Source organism: Trachurus trachurus, assembly GCF_905171665.1.
Source record: "Trachurus trachurus genome assembly, chromosome: 10".
In the NCBI taxonomy this organism is placed as follows: domain Eukaryota; kingdom Metazoa; phylum Chordata; class Actinopteri; order Carangiformes; family Carangidae; genus Trachurus; species Trachurus trachurus.
The window spans coordinates 7516630-7541131 of record NC_139894.1 but is presented as its reverse complement, the minus strand read 5'-3'; the positions used below and the strand labels follow the sequence as shown (position 1 = coordinate 7541131).

At 41.3% G+C, this 24502-nt stretch overlaps 1 protein-coding gene across 2 annotated transcripts in view; it reads left to right on the top strand.

Annotated features, from left to right (window-relative positions):
- The window catches only part of pdgfc (platelet derived growth factor c), a 48643-nt gene continuing 24141 nt past the window's right edge, over window positions 1-24502 (top strand). For both annotated transcript variants that reach the window (XM_083980221.1, XM_083980222.1), the window contains exon 1: window positions 1-706. In XM_083980221.1, the coding sequence (XP_083836347.1) occupies window positions 595-706 (112 nt within the window). In that variant the 5' untranslated portion in view covers window positions 1-594. The remainder of the gene's footprint in view (window positions 707-24502) is intronic.

Genomic DNA, 24502 nt, shown 5'->3' with positions numbered 1-24502 from the left:
ACCAAGTTATGACTCGAGACCTCGCCAGACAACAGAATCGTCTCGGTGTTGCGAATGGTTTCTGGGTACAGACTGTATCAGGTTTCCTGGACTCTCTCGCTGTCTCCCTCTGTGTGTGTGAGCGTTTGCTGTAATGCGTAAAGATCTGCGAGGATTTACTCAGACGGAGTCAAGAAAGCACCGTGGACGCGCGCTTCAGCCAAGATGCATCTGTGCACTTCTAATGATCTCGCGCCATAGATGATATGCGTGCCTAAGGACGCTTTTGCAACTAACTCCAGGATTATAAACACGTAGAAACCAAACTTTGTCCAACTCTGTATCCAACTCTCCACAGAACCAACAGGTGCGCTCTTGCATTGCGCAGCAGCGGCAGCAGCAGGGTCTGGAAGATTTGGGAGAGGATTAGTTGAAAAACAACAAAAATCACTTTCTAAGGGACTGATGATTAAGATTATGTGGATTCTACTCTGCTTTTATCCTCTCCAAATGTGTCCAAAGCAGCACTGGGGTCCTGTAAACGACGCGTGTGTGTGGTGATAACAAACCATCCCGTCTCCAGCGCTTTGTGATCGCCAACCACCACTCATCCAAATGATCCTTCCATTATTATTCCTTCTTGCATCGCTTCTCCAACAGTATGGCTCGGAAGCTGAATCAAGTCATGTCAGCAAATTTCACCTTCCAAGTGTAAAGGAGCAAAACGGTGAGTTTTTCAGTGCGTTTTGTCTCATCAGAGAGAGAGAAAAGTTTGTGACACATAATGCACAAAATGCTCATTCTGACTGGGCTTAACGCCATTCTCTGGAGAGAGAAAAAAAAAGAGAGAGGAACATCTTGCTTGAGTTTAAACTGCAATGAATGAGAGCGTTTCATTCAGTTTAAACAGCATTATCCAGGATAGGAAGTGCAAAATTACCTTTTACCTTTAAAGTGTAGCTGAGTATGTTTAAGGGGGAAAACCCTCTGAAATTTCAGGTCCCCAGGGAGAAGTTTTTCCCTGTGATCATAAAAAAAAGGGCTCCATTCATGCTGCAGTCGCTCCAGGCAATGCAATTTGGTTGAACTGCACTGAGCTGCACTATCACATTCAGAAATCCAGTTTTGTGAATGTTTAATGACACAGTCCAGGTGAGACTGGAGCTGATGGCCTCAGTCTATTTTTACCCTGAGTCAATAATGACTCTACAGTGATTTCTTGCCACCACGGCTGTTTGGCAATCAAGTAATTGCATGAATGAATTTTACACTTTGCACTGATTCATTTAGATTACTTTTTCTCTCATCCTGCTGACATTTTGTTCATGTACTGCTCATTTACTTTTACCCTCATAACTTCACAACCTTCGCAATCAGCTTTTTGGGAAGTGTAATCTGTGTTTTGTATGTTTGGACTGGGGTTTGTAGACCTACATTAGGGGAAAACAGGACCTCACAGGGAGCAGTTCAAAGTATACCAATATGCCTGTACCCTGCAGATGCTGAACTGGTCGAACTTCATTCATTACTCAGTCGGCTATAGCCGCCGGGTTTGACTGGCCTTGTGTGAGGACATGCAGCGCTGACTTCACTACAGTAACAGTCAGGGCTGGGAAATCAGAGCCTCCCGCCGGGATCTCCAAGTTTAATCAGGACGGCTGAGAAAGGAAAACAACAGGGAGGAGTGAAGTGGAGGAGGAGGGATGAAGGAGGAGGTGGAAGTGTGGGGTGAGAGATGTTAACCTGTCAAAGAACTCTTTAAAACAGCGGTCACACGTTGGCTGAGGGCGAGCTGGCCAGGCTGTCTGTAACCTTTGACTGGAGCGTCTGAGTGCTCACTGTTCTGACGCGCTTGATTGCTGATGCTCTGTGAGACAATTTGATATCGATCTGGAGGAGGAGAGGGAGCCAAACCTGTCTGGCATGTTTAGTGGTAGTTGCCTGGAGAGTTACAGTCCCCGGCGGTATTAAACTTAGCAGTGGCTACTGATGACTTCATAAGATATCAGAGGGGGCCGTCTCCCATCGTGGGCCAAAGCCAGAGTGACTCTGTGTCACAATAAGAGACTTTCTCTGAAATGTCTCCTGGAGGCAAACAGAGTGGGCATGAACTCTGAAATGTAAATTTTTGTGAGCTGCGGTCATAAATAATGTGAACATTTCCTTCCTCCACCACTGAAGATTCTGTTACAATAACATGTATTGCACATGTCATTTTCATGTGTTCACCACATGGCTGTAAGGTTCTGTGGTTATTAAGAGAAAACAATGTTAGAAATTACATCTGCAGTTGCACCAACAAAAGATGTTTTGTACAGTTTAAGAATTAAAATAGTTGAAGGAAAATGCATCGACCCGTCCACCACGACGATGACCACAACCTCCGGTTGTAAGCTCAAGTTATTCATCTGTTAGAAATATCTTTCTCTCACTGTTGTTTCACAGAAGATGTTGTGTAGCTCATTTCCTCATGATGAGTGGTTTGAGGGGCCAATGTTAGCATTAACAATTGTTTATATAGCCTAGAAATTAGAAACATGAGTTTAGTATCACACATTATTCCATTACTTTCCAATGCTGACTCTTTGATACTTAACTAAAACTCCAGTCTCCCTCTAATCTAAGGAAATTATTGTAGTTGCCTGGAGAATTTATAGTCTTCATTTGATCAGGAGGTTTTTTTTTTAAGTTCAATGCATGTTTTACTACTGACATATGACAGTAAAACTGAACTGCATCGTCTTTAAGCGTATTAGTTAACAGCCCATATGCGCTTGTTTCATTACACAGAGATGGCCTTTGTTCAGAATTTACAATGTTGTTTTCCACTTGGCTGTAATTTGCTGGAAGAGCTGTCAGTTGTATAATACTGAATATCCAGCTGAAGATGCATCTCAGCCTCCCAATCACACAGGTCATCTCAGGGGACGCCTCTTCATATCACTTCTCTGAGTTAAGTGGTCTGGCTTCACTTTCCCGTAGAAGGCCATGCATGTTTTCACCCCCACCTCGCCCACCCATGTGCACAGGCCCAGGTCTTATTAGAAAAATCCGGCCGCAGATATTTGAAGGAGACGTGGATTACCTGCAGATATTCCCACATATCCCCCCCCCCCCTGAGCGCCACTAGAGGAAGGTATGCACTGCGCTAGACCTGCCAATGATCATAGAGGCTGCTGTTCCGCTAAAGATTACGAGATTAGGGGGAGAACAGGGGTTATAAGGGTCATAGGTCCAAGGGGGGAACATGTGCGGTTTTCCACGTATAGCCTGCAAACATGGTGGGTGGAAGATACAGACTTGCATTGTGCATTCATTAGATTATGATGCAGCCAAATAAGCAGTTCAGAGCAGGGATTTAAAAACAGGAAAGAGAGTGGGTGGCCTTGTTAAGAATCATGCCTGTTTCAGGTGTAATGTGAAGTGTGCATCAGCCATTCATTCACAGACGACTGAGAACAGTTGTTAATGGAATACTTATATAGGAAGAGAGTGAAACGAGAGTTATTTTCGTCAATGAGAGCTCTGCAAGTAAAAATCCTATTCATTTTTTATTCAGTTTACATGACTGACAGGTGAAGACTTTCTATGACTTGTTTAGGCTTGATGCTTCTGTTTGAATGATTCAACTGGATTAGAAAATATCTGGTTCTTTGGGAAAAGGTCAAAGTCTTTATACATAAAAGATCAAACGTAGAAGTCAACCCACAGCTCTTAAATATTTTGGTGAGAACAATCTGATCACAGATTAAAATTCTGTTGGGTATTCAACCCACTGGTGGCCAGTTCAAGATATATATACAGTATCTCTGTTCAAAGATGCACCTATCATCCTAAATAAGTTACTAACTTTTGGATGGATTTTAGCTCTATTAGCCAGTGTGATGCAGTTTGAGCCATAACACAAAACCATTACATTATCAAATTAGTTTGTCTTGTTTTTAAATGGAATTTAGACCCCGTCAACTTCACAAATTTGACACTTTTCAGATTTAAAAATGCATCATTACATTGCCTCAAATTATATTATATCTCCTTCTCAGCCAATTGTTACCAAATCATCCCAGACTTGACCAAACCGTAACGGTTTATATAGGTTTAAGCCTCTTGTACTGGCAGCTACAAGTGTGGCCAGCTGGCATTCAAGTTTCCACTATGTTATTTTAAGTGGTTTCTATAGTGCTTAACTCTGTGTTTTAATTTGAAATTATGATATGGCTCTTAAACCGGTGAAACAAAACTAGCTGGTCTTGGAATCTCCACTCATTCTTTAATACAGGTCAGATGTTTCCTGAGCCTGGCTCCCTGGGAAAGCTTGTTTCCACTTAGGAGAAGCTGTGCTTTGATGGATATGCTTGAATGAATGAATGTAGCACTATGCAGTTAATCATTGTAGTGGGTAGTGCAATAGCAGCCGGTATGCTTGGCTGAATTAAAACCATCAAAGAAAATGGATGGCTCGAATGTTCAATGAACTCAGCGGGAAGAGAAGAGGGCAACAATTACACGGAGTATATCACTGTTGTCAGATGAAAACCACATATATACTGTAAAGAAATATTAGTGTGGATGGTTAAGAGAACTTGTTTTTAAGATGAACAGTGAAACAATTGAACTGACTTTATGTCCATTCTGAGAGTCAGCACATGCAGCAGCTCCCATTTAAACATTCAGTGTAAGTAAGAAAAAAGAAAATCCCTAAATCTGCAGTTAAGTGATTTTTTCCACGATACTGTAGCAGCAGTACAACTCCTGAATAAAGTCTATGTCTTCTGGTAGGAGGGGTTTCCCCCCTCAACATCTTACTCCAGAGAGGGGGACCCTGGATAACACTGTCTATGTTTTCCCTGTCAGCACTATTTGAACATGGAGTGCTGTATTTGGCAAGCAAAGCATGCCACCGCCTGCCTGCTGTTTGTCATTTTGGGCAGAGAGAACACTGTCTCCCCCACCACCTCAAGCGGCCAAGGGACTTTTCAAGGGATCTGGGTCACAGGTTGAAGTTTTGCTGACGGAAAAAATGCTCTCTACAGGCCCAGTGAGTCTGACTCAATGTTAGGGAAGTTTACTTACAGACAATAGCTTCGCTGGAGATAGTCTAATGAGGTCAAATATCTTGGTCTCAAAAAATGTGGAGGAGCACAATGTGTCAAACCTGCAATAATAGATTTCTTTGACCGCGTGGGAGGGATGTGCAGTTTCATGTTATCACACCAGAGGGCGCAGGCTTGAGATATTACTATTGATTCTTTATGTAATCTCTCAAAGTGTAAAAAGCAGATGCAAACATTGAATGTGGCTCTCCAGCAACAAAAGGTTGAATCCATGCAGCCCATTAATTCAATCTTCTATCAGCCTGTGCTGAAAAGAAATAAAATGATAACACATAATCTCCTCTGCCCTTTGAAGCTGTGCTGTAAACACACAATACAAGCTGAAGGCTGCATTGGTCATTGTGAAATGGTCAAAATATTGATAATTACAACAAAAAGGATCCACCAAAGTATACATTTGTGGCCAGACTAATCACATAGCCTTTCATGCAAGAATGAATAGCCAATAGTTTCTATCACTATTGTTAGAAATAAAAACATTAGCATCAAACAACTAGTGTCATGGTTAGCTTGGTGAAAAACCATTGTTTTTTCTTCTCTTTTCTTTTCTTTCATTTATTTTCTATTTCCTTTATTTGTCCCACAGTAGCGAAATTTACAAATATATTATTCCTCTAAAAATGTTCTACGTTTTTGTCCAAGACCCTTTGACCTCACCTGATGACCTTTCACCAGAGGTCATCGGCACGTGACGTCAGAGTCTCAGCTAGCTGCTACCAGGTTGCTACTCAGGGAGCTACACAGACACGAAGTTGCTCAAATATATCAGGATCTTTGTCAACTTTCCGGTGAAAGAAGCTGCCGGTAAGTTGCAGTGGTGTTTCGTTTGAGTTGTTATGGATTGTTTTGAAGGATGAAACTGAGTACTTTTGTGTGTTTCTGCGTTGTTTACGGAAGAAACAGCTGTTAGCCGCGAGCTAGCACCGGTTGTGTTGAAGCAGGTAGTTGACCAACGGAACTGACGTAGTTTGTCTCGCCCAACGTGAATAATCACAGAGATTATAAATAACGAATGGAAACAAATATAAACTTGCTGTATTGTTGACCCTATGTGTATTTATAGCTTTATATAGTCTGAATGAACACTGTGTCAGTGGGGCAGACTAGCTACTGGCCGTGGTTGATGTGTGTGGTTATGTCCTGCACTGAGGGGAAGGTCGGCAGTTCGAAACCCGCCTTTTCCGGTTATTGTAGTGTCCCACAAATTGCTTCTCCTGATGTGTTGTCAGTGTGTGTGTATGTGAATGTGTGTAGTAAAAGCACTGTATGATTATGTTTCAGTGAGGAGCTGAATGTGGATTGTAGAGTTAAGTGTCTTTAAAAGTGAAAAGTCATGGTAGGATACAATGAAATCTATTCCCACTTAAGTATTGATACATTATTGCTACTCTGATCATTGATGACATGGTAGCATGTAAATTTAGTTGTTTTCTAAATCTTATTTCATGCTCTAGCCTACTTTTTAATTTTGCACACCTCTTGCCCACCCTATAACTACAGCAGATGACACGTCAGCAAAGGTGATTTGGAGAATAGAAGAGGTCTTTTACTATTTGCATGGTCACAGATCTAACAAAATTAGCCAGTTAAACTGCTGCATTTAGTGGTTGCTACCAGCAACAGGAGGGTCACAGAGTTCAATTGTGAAGCATGAAGCTTGCAAGAAACTAAGGCGTCATACATGCCCTTGTAAATAAGTCAGCCTTATCTCAATAACTACTACTGAAGTGCCATAAAGCAAGGTACTTAACTAGTAAGTGTGAGTGGCCAGTATTAGAAGTTCAGTGACTGTACAACTCCTAGGTGTGTCTGAAACTGAATAGAAATCAGGGTGTTGGTGAGGAAATGCATTCATGCTCAGCAAACATTGCTGCATAGATAATATCATTAAGTAATGTCTTTGACGTGGCAGTGTGTTTCTTGTCTTTCAGTTTCTTATCAGCGCAGCATCTGTAGTGGTCTCATTGTCCAGCCTCTGACTGCTGTCCTCTTTTAAGAAGCACCCATTTAATAATATTACCAGTTTGCAGATAAGGATTGTCAGCCGCTTACGCCATCAACTTGGCAATATGATCATCAAATGTTTGGCTTTTGTCAATATTTTGTTGCAAATGCTTGATGTGAATGCCAACATTTCATTAGGAGTTGTAAAGATTTCATATTACCACTCTTCCTCAGAAGCAAAACAAATACGGATAACATTTCAATCATGCTTTTTTTTCCCTTATCTGCGTGATGAAATTACTCAAATCGAAAGGCAATTTATCTTCCTCAGTGGAAAGACTGATGTGAATGTTATCAGCTGCCTCTGCACAATGACTCAAGAAGCTACAGTCTGACCAACTGGCACTGAGCAAAGCAGCATATTAAGCAGCTGGAATAAAACAAAGCAAAACAAAACAAAAGATGTAGCAATTGTGAGTGAAGTGCATACCTCTGAGACTCTCAGAGCGGAAAAATGTACAGTTTATAAATTTAGACTTCTAACCATGGCACTGTAAATAGTCCCAGTGCTAACATTGATTCTGGCAGGCAGAGGAAAGAGACTGCCTGGTGCAGTCTAAACATGAAGGGTGGAGTGTGTCTGCCTTAAGTCAAGATTACTTGTCCGAGCAAATACCTGTCATTCACTGAGGCAGCATCGTTTCCTTAGCCCCGTTTGTTTCTGACTTGGCTGATTGTTGTCCTGGCCTACTGTTTTCCTGCTCGTTCTGACATTGACGCCCTGGGACAAATCCTCCACAAAGAAAGGGGGGACTCACCTTTTCACAGGCCTGAAGGACTTTAGGGTCGTGTCACCTTGTCAAAACGTGCACTTTCCTTTCACAAACAGAAAATGTATAAGGTGCAGTCACCCCAACCAAACTAAATATAGGCCTATTCCTCAAAAGCACATTGTGCATATTGTATCTCTTTTACACTTGCCTAAAATGCAAATAGAACAAACAAAAGACCACCTTGTTTCGAACCTTTCTCTGCCATCAAATGAATTTCAGTAGCACTGTGTAATTTATCTGCATAATTTTGCACTGAGCATGTCAAGGCAAGCAAATGTATGTATCTCCTTAGATATGTAGCGTGGTGGTGTGAAAGAAGAGAAGCTCTGAAGGGTTGTTTGATTTACTGTAAAAGCTGGCAAAAGTAATTCATTCGTGTTGTTGCAAAACTGATTCCCTCCGTTGAAGAAGCTTCCATTGATAAAACATTTGGATCAGCAAGCGGCTTCAAGGTTTTGAAACGCTGCCAGTACGGCAGTGTTTTCCTACAGGTCTCAGTTGCCCTGTGAGTATTGGTTGTCTTATGGCAACTGGAATTCCACTTGGACTTAAAAGTCTTGGCAGTGAGATGAGTTGACCTTGGTTACCGTCTCTGGAGGGCATGTCTGCATAGCTTGGCAGATGTCATCACCTCCCATCAGAGAGGAATTTCAAAGTGTCCTGTAATGACTCTTCTCTTCAATTCACTGGGCGTCATGGGCATCACCTTGCAGTTGACTGACAGGGAGCCTGACCCAGAACAAGTGCTGAAGAATCCCACAGCTGTGTCTTTTATGATGGTGGATAACGCTTAATGCAGACAAAACAGTTTTCTTTCTTTCCATATAAGATATTTCTCATACTTCCCGTTCCCTAGCAAACAAATTGATTAGTAAAAATAAGATGAGTGGCTCCAGTTAAGTTAACTGAGAATAGACTTAAAGGGATAGTTCAATATTTTACCTTTAATTGTCAGTGCAAGCTATTTTTAGAACAGCGGAGCAGAGCCACGAGCTGCTCAGAGCTATGCTACAGAGGCTCATGGAATTTCTTGGTTTTCCTCATCAAACTCATCAAATACACAATCCAACAACTCCACAACGCTCTGGTGGACAAGTTGTGACCTGCACATTCACCACGCTATGAGATAATAATGGAACGTTACGAGACGGAGCCGTTTACGAGGTAAACACAGACTGCTTGCTGAAAAACTGTCCCTGAACGCAACGCGCATCAGCGGTTTTGCATGAATTTACCTCTAAAACAACTCTGTCTCGTAACGTTCCATTATTATCTCATAGCGTGGTGAATGTGCAGGTCACAACTTGTCCACAACAGCGTTTTGGAGTTTTTGGATTGTGTATTTGATGAGTTTGATGAGGGCGTAGCTCTGAGCAGCCTGCCGCTGCGCACCGTCGTTCTAAAAATAGCTTACACCGACAAATAAAGGTAACAAACCTACTGCTATGACTATAGCGATTATGGCAATGGGCCAATTTGCCAAAATGTTAAGTACTAAATAACTTCTGAATACTGGCCACGGCCCTAATGAATAATCCCCCACTTTGCTCTAAATCAGGTGCTAAATTACACATAATCAATAACTAATCATTAGCTCCTTTGTTATGTGCATATTTGCCACTATTTGGGCTCTATAACTCAATAAATAAAATCCCTCACGATCCTCCAGACATTTATGCATTCATAATGAATCGACATAATGGTAGCGGACTTATTTATTCAATGTATTGATTATTGTAATAATGAAACCATGCAAACTTATCTCCAGTTTGTGTTGCTGTTTATTGTGCGAATAGAGTAATGTGTTTACGTTGCATTCCTCCAATTTTCTTGTCCCAGAATTACAATGTAGCGGTGTGGCTTGATAGCAGCAGCCACCCTCCCTCAGAGTTCACAATGTGCAGACACAGCAGACACTGTAGCAGAAACGAGCTCAACTGGTTTCACTTAGTCTCCCTTCCTCTTCATTGTGATATGAAGGCTTCCTCACGTGTGTGTGAAACGGATCCGATACAGCCGAGACATTTCATGGTTATCAAGGACCATCATTAAAGCATGCTAATTTTAGAAAGCAGCGATGGGAGTTACTGATGTGTGAACACGGAACAGCCTCACACAGTCAAAAAGATGTTTTAGACACCTCAACACAAAGTGATGTGAATCTATAGTTTCTTCATTTGTAATGCAGCTTCTAAACATTATTGTGCAAATAAAAAAGTGTGTGCTGCTCTTACAGAATGCATCAGGGAAGATTAAATTAATCAAAAAAAATAATGACAAAATATAATTTATTTTAATCCGCTTCTTCTATTCTGTGCTGTTATGAATATACTTGTGCAAAGGATGTACAAGACCGTGTACAGAAGATGGGGACTTGTTTGTCAGGTGATATGTTTGCTTATCTCTCTTGACATATTTTATGTAACATTCTTTTGCACCTGCAATGTTTTGTTCTTTTAAAGTAAAATTGTACACCTGATGTGTGATTTGACACTTGAAACATGTGAAAAAAAGTAGTACTCTTTTTTCCAGTTGTTTATCTAGAAGTGACTGTTCTTTATTTCATAAAGGCTTGGTTACCCACCAATGACTATGACTGGTCTAAGCTGATGGCAGTCTTTGCTCTTTTATATTATTCAATGTGCTTCAGGTCACAGACACCACTGGGATCTCAGCCTAGCTAGAGCTCATTATGCAGGGTCCGACGTTAAGGTTTTTTCGTACTTGCCCTGTCGGGCAAGTACTTTTCAAATCTACTTGCCCCATTTAAATTCTTACTTGCCCTGCCTAGGTTTTTTTTTCTGGTTGTGTGGTGCATACTTTCGCTCATGACTTATATCTTACTAAAATCCTTCCTGTTGACTATACACAACACTACACAACACTTCTTTCTTCAGAAAGCAGTATTTATTATTATCTATAATTGCATTTAAATGGCAATCATTGCAGACATGTAAAATTAACTGCTATTTCACATTATTTGACCAGTAGCAGTTACACCCTCCATGCCCTATCTGAACAGGTGAGCCACCTGTTTAATGCCCGATCACAGTTGAAATCTTGAACTGAAGGGCCTTTTAATGGCTAAAAACATTAACCTGGACAACATTTTAACAGATAGCTGGCTCCTCCAATCAGATTTTATACTTTTCATTGCATTCACATGCTGCAGTGGACAATTTAGCTTCAGTATTACTGCAGTATCTAAAAAAATATATATATATATTAGAAAAGACCAATTTAAAAAATAATTTTTAATATGAAAATGTTCATGTCCATCTATATGCTCTCAGTACTTGGTTGGGGCCATTTGACTTGAACTACTGGAAATAGCCTAGACTTTTCCATGTTACTCTAGTTTATTGAGTTGCCCCTGTAAAACTCAAGGATGTGGGACATTGAAACAACAGTGACAGGCAAACAGCCAATCATATGTGTCAAACTCAATTTAGTTCAGGGGTAACAAACAGCACAATTTGATCTCAAGTAGGCCTAACCAGTAATGCATGATAGCCTATACTTTAAAATTTTAATTTTTCCTCTGTTTTAGTACATTATTAAGATGTTTACAGTTAATGAACTATCCTTTTACAAAACATATTATGAACCACCTGAAATTTCTTGATAAAAATATGTGCAATTTAAAATTTTCACACTTGCTGAGGGCCGGATTGGACCCACTGTTGTGCCGGTTTTGGCCCGCGGGCCGCATGTTTCACACCCCTGGTTGAAGCGCCGTCTCCACGTGTGTTTATTGACAACAGGATTATAACCTAAAAAGGACCCGTTAGCTCGTCGGTATGGTAACTAAACGGTAACAGGTGACTGTTGCTGCGTGCGTCTGCCCCGAGTCTGAAACAGCGGCGGCGTTAATGAAGCAGCGTCAGGCCGCTCACCGTCAGTGAAATGCTCGGTGAAATCGCCGATTAAATACGGCGAGCCGCGAGCGACGTACCTATCTCACCTGGTAGAGCACCCGCTGCAGCGACCCAGCTCGATCCCACCTGACAGTTCCTTTGCTCCGCGTCAACCCCCCCTCTCACTCTCTCCCTCTACCCCCGTCTCTCTCCAGCTGTCCTTTCAAAATAAATGCATAAAAAGTCCGAAAATAAAAAATAATAAAATCTGAGTCGGTGCTTGCCCGACCGGGCAAGTCCGCGCAGGTTCTACCTGCCCGCCGGTAATTTTTACTTGCCCCGGGCAATCGGGCAACCGTTATTGTCGAACCCTGTTATGCCTAACTGAATGTAGCTACATCTTAACAAAATGGCCTTTTCTCTCCATGTGTTGCTCGTGTGGTGTGCGGCGCATCCTAAGGATGCTCGAATATTCAACCCTCCGAAACTAATATGGACAGATTTTCCTTGGTTTCGTTCCCATTACCTACAATACTTACAATACTATCTCATATGTCGTACATGCTCCTGGAAATCAAACTACCACTACGTCTTCTTTATGTGAGAAAAAAAACCCAGAGCTATTAAATGGAGATGTGAAATATCCCAGCTCTAATGCATTTAGGGGTGGAAATAAAAAACACACCTGTCCCAGTAATCATTGGTGCAGCGCCGTCCCATGCTGGCTGGATTATGTCACCTAGCACATGGTGAGATGTGATATACGACGCTATGCCAGTGGCATACAGAGACGGTAACCCAATCACACATACTATTTTGAGAATGTATGGCTTTTCCCAAAGCACAAATAGGTTTTCGGCGCAGACTGGATATGCTCTGCCACGGCATGCTTACACTTGGATCCCCACGGGAGGGTATCCATTTCTACAGCCCAAATGGAATGAAAATGCACATTAGCTATTAGGTCTTATGACTGACTGGAATGATTTCGCCAACTGTGTGTGTGTGTGTGTGTGCATGTTTGTGTGTTGCTGTGTGCACACCAAACACAATCTTGCAGCAATTACCATTTAATAAAATAAGAGTGCAATTACCCCTTGGTCAGACCAGCTCCCTGGTAATACAGGACTGTTCTGCAGCATTAGAAAATGTTTTGTCTTGGGTGCAGCCTCAAACTCGATTATCAGCCTGGCTGATTATTGATCGCAGTATTCAGATTTGTTATGCGTTTCTATTATTTAATCAACATTCTTTAGTGGTGGTCAAATTATTAGAAACGTACGCAAAGTGTTGTTATTTAGCAGTAGATTTGTGTTGGCATGTCAGTTCCAAATACTGGTTGTTGGTCTCCCTGATAATTGCAATCATTGAGCTGTTTGCACAGGCAAAAGAGGACAAGGGTGAAAACCCATTCAGTTTTTTTTGTTTTGTTTTGTTTTTTTGTTATTTAGCTGGAGCGTACATGATATCCTGATCCTGATACAGCCTTTTCCATTCCATTCACTCCTCTTGACTGAGGAAACTCTTGATACATTGTGCAATTTTTAACTTTGTGGCAGGGTGAGAAGCTGTCCTTGTCCTGTACAATGTAAAATAAGAAAAGAATAACTTGGCAACCACACTGACCAACTTACTGGAAAAGTGCACATTATACACTCAACTGCCCTGAGCTGAAACATAGAGACTCTTCCAGTAAGTCAGAAAGCAATGCCCACTTATTTTTCACATTTGGTCCTCTTGTCACTTGTACATTTCATTGACTGCTGCTGAAATGGCAACACTGTGCCAGTGTGAGTAGCTGATTATTGTCTTTTTTTTTTTCTCTGCACAAGCTGCCATGCATACCTGATGATTACATGGGAATCTGATTCTGGTTGTGGTGAAGCAGTTGGTCCAGAGGTGTGGAGAGGAAAGGGCTCCATGCCCAGATGTTACGTGGTTCAGTACCAGTTGAGGGATACAGCATATGACAAATTCAGTCATGTGGTGAAAACATAGGCAAGTTTATAGAGGAGGATCTGGAATTACACACGAGGACTAGATGGTGTAATCAAAGGATGTCAAACAAGCTTAGGAGTGGAAGTAATGCAATGTATTCCAATTGGTTGGGCTGTTTTTTTCCATGGTTGTGCCAAAGCACCATTGAAGCCGAAAGAGTAGTGGTGTTGAACTCTGGTGGGAAATATTTGGTAATTTACTGCAAGTAAGGTTCCTCTTTGACCACGCTGTTCACGATTAAATAATAGTAAATGGAGTATCTTAATCCTGGAGGGTTTGGCTAACTGGTTGTCGTTGCTTGCAGCAGACACTTTGACTTGTCGTAGCAGGAAATGCACAGGTGTAACTAATAACCTTAATTATGGCTTTGCTCCATTTAGGTGTGCCAATAAGCTGTGCCAATGGAGCAGACTGGGAAACACAAAGGCTGTGTTGAATTGGCACAACTAAAAGCAGTTCAACCTTTTATTTTTATGTTATTAGTTTGACCTATGATTGACAAGTGAAAATGCCCAGGAAGAGATAAGTGTCTGTAAACACTAGAAAATTCTTAAAAATGTCTGAAATTATGTTGACTGATTAAAGACCTTTGGACTTGAATGCAGTTGAAGATTATAATGTCTTTGGTTTGGAATGAGGGTGGAGTGAATATGTATTTCCGTCCAGAAGATAATTAACATGACATATACCGGGCAGCTTGCCACGAAAGTCAGTGGCAAATGGGCATTAGGGGGAGAAAAAAAAAACATTATTTATTGGTGTTCTCAGTGTCTCCCACCTTGGTGCATTAGCTCCATGTTAATGTGTACATTAAACACAATGCTCCACGGTATCTGTTCTGTCAGCAGTGGGGTGTCTGGTGTTAAATCTCAGCTATGAAACATACTGTAACAGTGTACACATGGGCAATTAATGTTTAGCTTTTTCTCACATGCTGCTCAGTTGTGCTGTAGTCATTTTAAGTTGCGGTTTTGTAATGAGCATTTACACCAGACCCACTCTAAGCTGGCAAAAGTTGAAAAACATATATTGTCTTTGTTTTGGCCTCACATTCACGATAGATAAAGCCATTTTTTCACATTTCACAGTGTTTTTGTTTGTAAAAACCGATAAAAAATAGATGGTCCATCATTTTTAAAGCATCACTTTCCACAGTAAACAACACCTGCTGATTTTTTGAGTGTCATCTGTGGATACTCAGACACAGAAAAATGGCCGCATTTACAGCGTTTGGTTCTCCTACATAATGCCACGTTAAAGCTCTGTTATCCAAACACTTTACTACCCTTTTTCAAGACTTTTTTCACTCCCTTTCATTTTTCACAGGTAAGATCTTGTGATAATACTGTGAAGAACACTCTCTAAATGAGTAATGCTTCTTCTGTAAGAAGAATGTGACAGGTTACCAACCACTTAGAGAAGGTGTAAAACTCCCCACATCCTCCTTCTCGTCCTTGTCCCTCCACGTTTTACATCTGTTCTGCAGCCTCTAATTAGGGCTCTTACAGACAACAGCATTAAAATGTCCCAGAACCAAGCCAGCTAATGAGATGCCATTGACAAGGTAGATCTTTCATGCACAACCATGTTTGTCAGAATCTATCTTTCATTCTCTGCCTTGACAGCCAAGTTTGTTCAACACTTTGTCTCCCTTCACACCTGTTGACAGGCCCTCGCTCAGATTTTAAAGTGGGTCGGTGAGTTGGATTGTTTTTGGCGTCGTTTGCGGCATCGGATGCTCGTGTTGATAGATTTTCTCAGGCACATCGCAGACACGTTTCCTTGCATGCTGTGGACATGAAACATTTTTCACCACTCTGTTGCTGCCAGGATGTCTGTTATGTTGAGCAGAGATAGTTCAGCACTCGGCTCTTGCGAAGCATTCCTCTTTACAGATACAGATGAGAGCTGTGCAGTTAAACTCCACATTAGTTCCACATATGTAAATTTTTTGTTTTACACGCCATTCCATTACAAAGAGTGCATGGGAGCATATTAGAAATGTATAAAACATAAGCATTGTGCGACCACACATATTTCCCAAAAAGACAGATTAAAATAATGAGACCTTTGTCCAAGTTGAATTCACATGGCCTTACATCATTAAAACATCATCTTTCAGAATGTACCTTCCATTTAAAAATGTCCTAAAAAATGATTAGTAGTTAAAAGAATCAAACAAATGACGAAGACAATCAAATAATCATCATTTATGAGAGATACGACTGCTTTGTTTGTTCTCATTTACAGCAAAAGCTGGCTTGTTGTTAGTCATTTGAGTCAGAACTGACTTTATTATCCCATCTTTCATAGCTGTGGCTGTAATAATGAGGCATTGTATGATTAACTTATATATTCACAACACAAGCTAATCACAAGGTGGTAGTGTTTGACAAATACACATATAATACCTTATATTAGATAATAGATTGGTATAACAAACGGTTAACAAATATTGCAGCCAAAAGAACATGGAATAAAAGACACATAATGCCCTGCTTAGTTATTGTTTGCAACTTATTTCCTGATTTTTCACCAAACAGTTGGGTAAGCATTAGTGACTTGTCAGAAACTAACAGCGGTTAGTCCGACATGCTAATTACAGGTTGCTGTTAAAGCCACAGCTAGTGATTGCTTCACTCTGGAATTAAATAGTAAAGTTTTAGGGAAAGGTATTTACCCAGATCTACACTTTCTACAAGCACCAAAGAGAAAGCATCTGTTTTGTAACCATTTATCTCAGGAGGTAATTACTTGGCTATTGTTCCTTAAATGCAGCCTCATGAATATTCATTGTTTCCAAAGATAAAATAAAGCTTTTAGTGGCAGCCACTTCCATTCCTTGTTTATGTTTCCGTGATAAGGATTGCATCCAGAACAGCAGTGGGTTATGTTTAGAGGCAAATGGACTCGAATGATTGAAAGGCCTTTTCATGAGCAGTCGGAGAGGAGCACCAGGAGGCCTTTCGTCAAACGGCGGACAGTCAGAGGCTTAATGACCTGTGTCGACAATTAAAAAGGCAAACTGAGTGTTAAGTGCTTAGCATCTCCATTTATTTGTCATCTTGGAAAGCATGCGCCAGACAATGCATAAAAATGAGACCCCTTGAGTCTGATGACGTAACAGATCCTGTCTTGGTGAAGTCTACATGTGGTTAGATGCAAAGGTCATTGAAGGTGTTACTGCTAGTTAAGGTGCATAAAAACACTAAATGAATGGTTGGGTGATGGTTTGATAGGCTGCAATTACATCCTGAGAGCATCCGATTAAATAAAACACCACTGAGTTTACAGGATGTGAGTGAATCATAATCAACATTTCTCCTCAATTACAGCTACAGGTTTTTAATTTACTCACTGGATTTGTTTTAGGTTAGATGTTTTCATATGAGAATCACTGTAGTTTTGCCACTTTGCATGCAATTAGTCCACAAAAACAATTTTGGTCAGACATCCAGCGAAGGTGGAATAATTTAGCCAAGGTTGTGTGTGCCAGTGTTTGTTTTTTTGCCTTAAAGTTACTCAGGTTGACGAATCTATTCCAAAAAATGTAATTTATGTTGACATAAAAGCATCCATGAAAGGTTGTTATGAGCAGTTAATGTTTTTCAGTCTGTGTGTGGATGTCTAACAACTAGCGCAGCTGTGGAGATGTTACCAGGCCTTGTCATTTCACTTTGCATATTTTGCAATGACTAAGCCAAGCAGCTGACTAGCCATGTAGGGTTAGATAAGGAAGATGTTCCCACTCGTCTCGGCCCCTGCTAAGATCTGATTGGTCAATTATTTGGGAAAATATTTATCCACGCCAGACCTACATGACTTGCAGTTTTGACTTGGTGATTTCAGAGCTCTAGATATGGTAATTCTGTTTACATTTCATACAGCTGAGACTCTGATGTAATATTTTTATAACCTCATATCTTTCACATGTGATAACACTAAGAGAGGCAGAAGGAGGGAGTGCGATGAGGCAATTAATCAAAAAGATTTTGAATTTTAGCTTTCAAAGGCTGTGTACACTACCACCCTTTGTATTTCAGTCCTGCCACAATGATTGAAATACAAATCCTGAGGAAACACTTGGATGAATGGATCCACAGAGAGCTGCTTTGTGAGCAACGTTGTCATTACACAATAATTGTATTCCTCTCTTATGGGAATTAACCTGCAGACACTAAGTCACTGCCCTTGCCTGCAGTCATTTCCCCTCAGAAACATCAATTTTCCCCCTTTCTAATCCTCAAATTGCTACTCATGTCAATTACGAAGATCCAGATACAAACCTGCTTGCTTTAGCAAAGGCAACCATCTGGCAAGTCGCGATGCTGGCATGTATGCACAGATATTGTTCCCTGGGGTTTGGAGGACAGACTTTGGTATTGATGGTGGGATAAGCAGTGGACTGCGTGGGTGAGTGCTGGTTGCCGAATTGTTTGGTAGGCAAACATTTGACCAGGGGGCCGTCAGTTTGAATCCTGCGAGAATTTCCGGACAGTGAATTAGACACACTCTTGACCTCTTTCAAGAAGTGCCATGGCAGTGTTTTTGGCTAAAGCAAGAAGCCACGGTTGTAGTGATTAGCAACAGGCCTGAATCTACACGACTGTACAATGTTATAAGAAAAGAGCGGTTGTGCTCACCAAACCCTCCCTTGGTAAATACATAGAGGTTGAAAGAAACGCACTTTCATTACCCTGGGTTGTGCACTGCAGCTCCTCTTTGCGAGACAGCTGGGGCAAAAGGTTAGGAAGGCTTGGTGGGGTGGCAGTAATTAGAGATCCAGGGCAACCCGCTTAAAGAAATCGATCTGTATCTGGAAGCAGTGCCAGAGACTAGAGAATTTCATTCTTAAACTGCCACAATTAAATTTTCCTTTTACTTGCCTGCAGATTTGGATTTACCGTTGTGTATGCCACAGCTCAAAATCTCATCAGACCTCTGAAGGCTTTACTCAGATTTGCTTGCATTGCTCCAAGCTCCTTAAAGGGGTGTTGGGAGGTTATGTGTATGGTTTTTTCTTTTTCTTTGGAAATCTAGACAGCAGTTGTGTTAAGATGGCTATATCGTAGTGGCTCCAAGGCTTTAAGACTTTAAGAGCCAGGGCATTTAGTTCAGTTAGTGCTGGGAGGTCTGTGTTACTTGGATTTCCATGATTTAAGATAAGATTAAAGTAATGGGACAAGAGGAGGAAGATGTGTTAAGACGAACTCTCCCAGTGTGTGAATTTGGCTGTTACCCAAGCTGCAACCTAAGCTTTACTGAGATTGCAGCGTAGATATGCGTGCTCCCAGATCAATTTAGAAATCATTAGTTGAAAACATTATTGACCTCTTCCAAGCTGTTCATTGCAGGTTGGAGAGTTTCTGTCTTGGAGCCAGGGAGCTACAAAGTGGATTTTGATCAGCTATCAATCCTCTCGGCTACAACCATTGCAAAACCTGAATCTTTGATCAGTCTTAATAAGTAGTGTCTGGGTCTGGTATGGCAAAGCTGTCCTCCAATCTGGCTCGCCACAGATCAAACTGTAATTTTCTCCAAACATCCAGCTGTCCGGCTCACAGATGTGACTACAAAGCAGCCTAGAGCTGTCGTCCACAGCTGTGGAGAGAGGTTTTTAAAAAAGATGTGGTTCATCTGTCAACGCTTGGTTTCCAGCCAGAAGGGGAGGTTAGGCCCGTCTCCTAATGTTTGTGAGAAACATTTCACAGCCGTTTTACATTCTCTTTTTTTCCTGTTAAACTATCAATCCATCCACTCAACAGTAATTAACTTTGATACTGATTCCGAGTTTGACAGCTGACAAGGAAATTGAGGTTGATATGGGAAACCCCGTGTTAATGAAGACACACAGGGCTTGATTGTGATTTGAAGCGAGGGAGAGAGAGACTCGGAGGCCTCCACATAGTTGTAATTTGTTGTGCGGCCCTGCAGCCAAACAAAAATGAAATATATTTGTGCATATAAAATTCTTGCTCTTTATTGAAGCCCTTGGCAGCTTCTCCGGTTCTTGGTTATTACCAAGCACTCTTCTTGGTTATTGCTGACCTGGAGGGCATTTTTCAATTAAGGTCAGTAGTGCTGGTTATGTCTTTAAATGCTGATTTTCTGTTGGTACTACTCCCGTCTTGATGGCCACCACCAGTCTTTTGCCACCTGTCCAGCTGTGTTCTTCATTTGTTTGTTTTTGCTCCCAACAAGTTGTTGTCAGCGCTGCCAGATGTTTCGCCAATAATGAGTAACAGCCTTGGCGATGACGGGACTCAGTAATCATCTTAATAGATTATCACTAAAACTGAGAAAGAGTTGCACTAAAGTTGCTTGTAATTGTTAGTTGCAGTTTATTTAATAAATGAAAAAGAGTGAAACTGAGCCCGGATGGTTTATTTTTCACTTTACGGCTGATTTCGGTGCCGATATCATGTCTAAATCCAGGCTCAGGGGCTCAGACAGAATTCCAGAGGGTCAACACAAATGCACGGCTGTAGTGAGAAGACTGACACTCAATCTTCCCTTTTCTGGATGCCAAACACAAGTGTGGGCACTAATTAGAGGCTCTAAGAAATCATTCAGGGGCGGGGAGCCACTGTAACCTGAGGAGAGGCTGTTGTGCAGTGATGAGTTTCATTTGCGGCCAAAGCCTGAGGGGTTGAAAGACTTGAGTTTAGCTTCTTGTTTTTGTTTTTTTTTCTCCACATATGCTTTCACGACACACTGTACTTTTACTTTCATTAACAACCCACAGCTGTAACTTTCCAAAACCTTATCACAATTGTAATCATTTCTCAGAAAACCCTTTGCGTGATGCATTTAGGATACGTTTCATAGCAGTTATGGAGCTTCAATCCTTCATGGGCTTCAAGGCGTCTTATGTTCATCAACAGAGGCAGTTTTTTTTTTGTTTTTTTATAGAACAATTACCTCCATGTTTGTTTGTATTTTAATTATTTTCTGCCAGGAGTGAGCTAAGTTTAAGGCTCATTATCTTTGGTCTTTTACAAAGACGTTCTCACATCTCTAAATGTTGATGCGGTTCCTGCTGCAACACTGATTTAGCTGTTAATATCACTCTTTTTTTTTTTTTTTAACAGGTCATTTAGAAAAGAATGTACACACACACACACACACACACGCATGCATACACACATGTACACACTAGCGGTGTCAGGTTGGGCCATCTGATATGACCCACAGATGTTTTGTTTGGCCACTGCAGCAGGTGTCAACAGATGTCCCTCCTTCCTATTTGGCCAGGTTGACCTCATGTAGAGAGACCTCCCTCCAGTCAGCCGACCTCTGGGTGCAGCACCGCCCCTCTGGAAATTATCCGCTCTGCTGAAGTGTTTCTGCGCAGGTCACTCCCACCCTGCCGCATTCATTCAGGGTCACTGCTGTGCCGCCTGTAGACAGAGCTGCATGGAAATGGAGCATTTTATTACACGGATCAATAAACTATCACATTATTATGTTGCAACACAGCAAAACCAAGGTGTTCAGACCTTTTAGTGCTGGGACTGATTACATTTCTTGAGACTTCCTATGACCTTTGACCTCTTGACTTAACAGGCTTTCACGGGTCATAATTGTCCAGCTGTTGATGATGGGACTTGAAATGTAAGAGGACCTAAAAGGGATATCACGGAGAGAAGGACTATGTTGAATAATTCACAGTGTTTTCATTTCTTTCTGTCACATACAAAACGGCTTGTCTGAGCGACTGCTTGCAGTTGTAGGTGGCAGTACAGTAAGTACTGGTGAGCCCCCTAGAGGGTTTACGTCTAACTGCATTTTCACTCAGAATATCAAACACCAGAATATGATTCAACACAGATGTACTGACTCAAAATGCCTAAATAAATGATCAGTATCCATCACTGATAGGCAGCTGTAATGCAGAGCAGGCCTCCTCAAACTGGCCTATAGAGACTCCTAAATAGTATTGTTGTTGTCAGGTGTTTTATTATTAGGGGCAAACAAATGTGCCAACTTGTCTAAACCCTAAGTCAGCGAGGTAGAGGTCTGCTGTTTTGCTCAAGGGCTCTTTGGCAGGTCATGGAGTATTGGCAGCTGTGGACGGACACGGTGATCAATATTATGTGTGATATACTCCCATGAGATGGTGTCTAATCTCTGAAGCAGTCGCGGGTGAAGATAAGGAAAAAGGGCTTTGCAGCTTTGCTCATGCTGTCAATCAGCACAGTGCTGGATTTAAAGCACATCTTCAGATAGGGAGAATGCAATTAATACTCCGAATCAAAATACACACAGGGTGCACACATTTAATAAAATCTGTCAAATGCACCATATGAATATGATGAAGATATTGATAGAGACCAGGCGGCTGCACGTTAGATCACATTAAATACCTGCACTGAATAAATGATCTGAGAGTGGAAATGGACATGTTATTATATTTTGATATACTTCTCGTACTTATCCATTCATTTATCAGTGATGTATATCATCATATCTCACTCTCTTTCCTCCCTTATTTAAGCCTCTGAAGGGAATCTGGGTGTCAAACCTGCTCCGCTTCCTCTTCAGCCCAGCACACAGGAGCATATGCCTGGCAGATTAAATCGCTGCAGAAGGCTCCCACGCAGCCAAATTATTTTTTAATGGTATATGGAAGATTCCCATGGCGTGTTTCAGCCCTCTTTTTGCCCGACTGACTGTAAACCCCAAAAGCAATAAATATCCTAAGCAGGGTCGGGAATTTACTGCACCTGTAGTAACCACTGCACCGTCTTAATAAGCAACAGATGTCTGAGTGATTGCGTCCAACCTGAAACGCATGCATTGAAAAAAGGGAATTCTTTGTTAGGCACAGTTTCATCACCCGACCAAAGCTGCTGCTGCCGCTCCGGCTCCGTTGCTCAGGGGCTCACATTGGTTTTGATCAGCAGGTAATACGGATGAAATTAAAAACAATTTGGATTAAGTGACACAGTGACTTGGGCTGTCGATTACCGGACAGGAAATAGCTGTCACGACTGGTTACCTGTGATGCATATACGGCTGCTGGAGGAGCACTGTGTGTAGGGCTGATATTTAGCTCATAATGTGTGAAAATAATCATTTGACCAAGTCGCTGAGCAAATTCAACCCCGTGGGCGATGCAATGCATATGTATTTGATTTCTTTTGGAACTCATTTATTTTTTTTGTTTTAACGTTTAGTAAGAACAAATGGGAAGAGAACATAACGGCTAATACTAGTGGCCTTGCTTTTCTGAGGAAAGCCAGAGTTATGTCCGCCTGATGATAAACTCCAAAGCTCAAACACATGTACTGAGACCAGTGAGGCACTGTAGTGATATCATGTGAAGAAAGATGAATTTAGTGATCCTAACAGAAGCCAGAGTGGATGGTTTTCATTCCTCCCATGGCTTTAATATGAGAAACATGCAGCCGTCTGGACAAAGGGGCTGCTCTTATTAGTTAATCTTAGCTTGAAGGCATCTAATATTTATCAATGCACCTTGTGTATGCATGCCCTACGTCTATCTGACTGTGCCAATGTAGTGAAACCACTGTTCTGTGTAACCACTGTGCATCATCTTTCTATTCAGGTATCATTTTTTATTATAATCACAAGTATGAGGAAGAGAATTTATATGCAACAGCGTGCACATGTGCGCGGCTCTCCGCATGCACACCGCAGTTTTGTTTTGGCAGTGGAAAGGTTAATGTTTAACAGCATGAATGTTTCACCAACTAACGTGTGAACAAAGCACAATGGCTGCACTGTATAGGCTCCTATTTATTCAGAGTCACTTCCTCCCTTAATAGTCAGCTCTACTTTCCTCACAGAGGAAAAAAGTAGGTCAAGGAAAAGTCATGTTTGAGGTAATTCACTCTGGGGGACCGCTTCTCTGATCATTAGATGACATTGGTTAACCCCAAGAGTGAGGTCATTTTCAAGTCAAAGTTACGCCCAGAGTCTGGCCTGACTGGTAGCGTGTCTGTGCATTTTACAGTACACACAGGGTCAATCAGAGAGGGAGGATATCAGTGGGAAGGCTGAAAAGAGACGAGCATGAAAAGACAGTATTGTTTATATAAAAAAGAGAAGATAAAGGAAAGCTTCAGGAAGGAGGTATTTTTTTTCTTTCTTTTTCTTTTTGACCTTGTCTTTGGACCTTGCTTTAATCAAATATTGGTTTTCAGCTGATGCACTCTGAAGGAGCTCACTCTGAATGAGTTTCTGCTTTGATGCAAGTGAACAAAAGATCCACAGCGAAGAATCACTTGGATAGTTCATTCTTGAGCTTCTTGCGCAAAGACCTGAACAAATGAGGAATGCAAACACATTGCCCCCACCCCCACCCCACCCCCCCTTATTGAAATTACTTGAGATGAGTGTATAAGGTTTAAGCGGGATATTTGCAGACTTTTTGGATTAAGAATGATTTCATCCATGCCATTCTCTGGACTGTACCTTTTCATCAGGAACCTAATGCTTTTTATGCAGGTCTTCCTCTGACTATGCAACATGCAGCTCTGTCTATTTATTTATTTTTCTTTAAATACAGTCGTGTTGAAGATGCCTTTTGATCAATATTCAACAGATTTTCCAGAGCAATTTTGCATCTGTTTATAACTGCACATGCACTTTTCTTTTCTACTGTACTACAACCATACATTTACACACTGTCACACATGAAGTACAGTGCATCTTGAGTCATGTATTGAAGACTCACATATTATTTTCTTCACATTATTCACTATGTACTTTATGAGTCTATATATTAGAGCCCACGCTAATGGGGATGTAA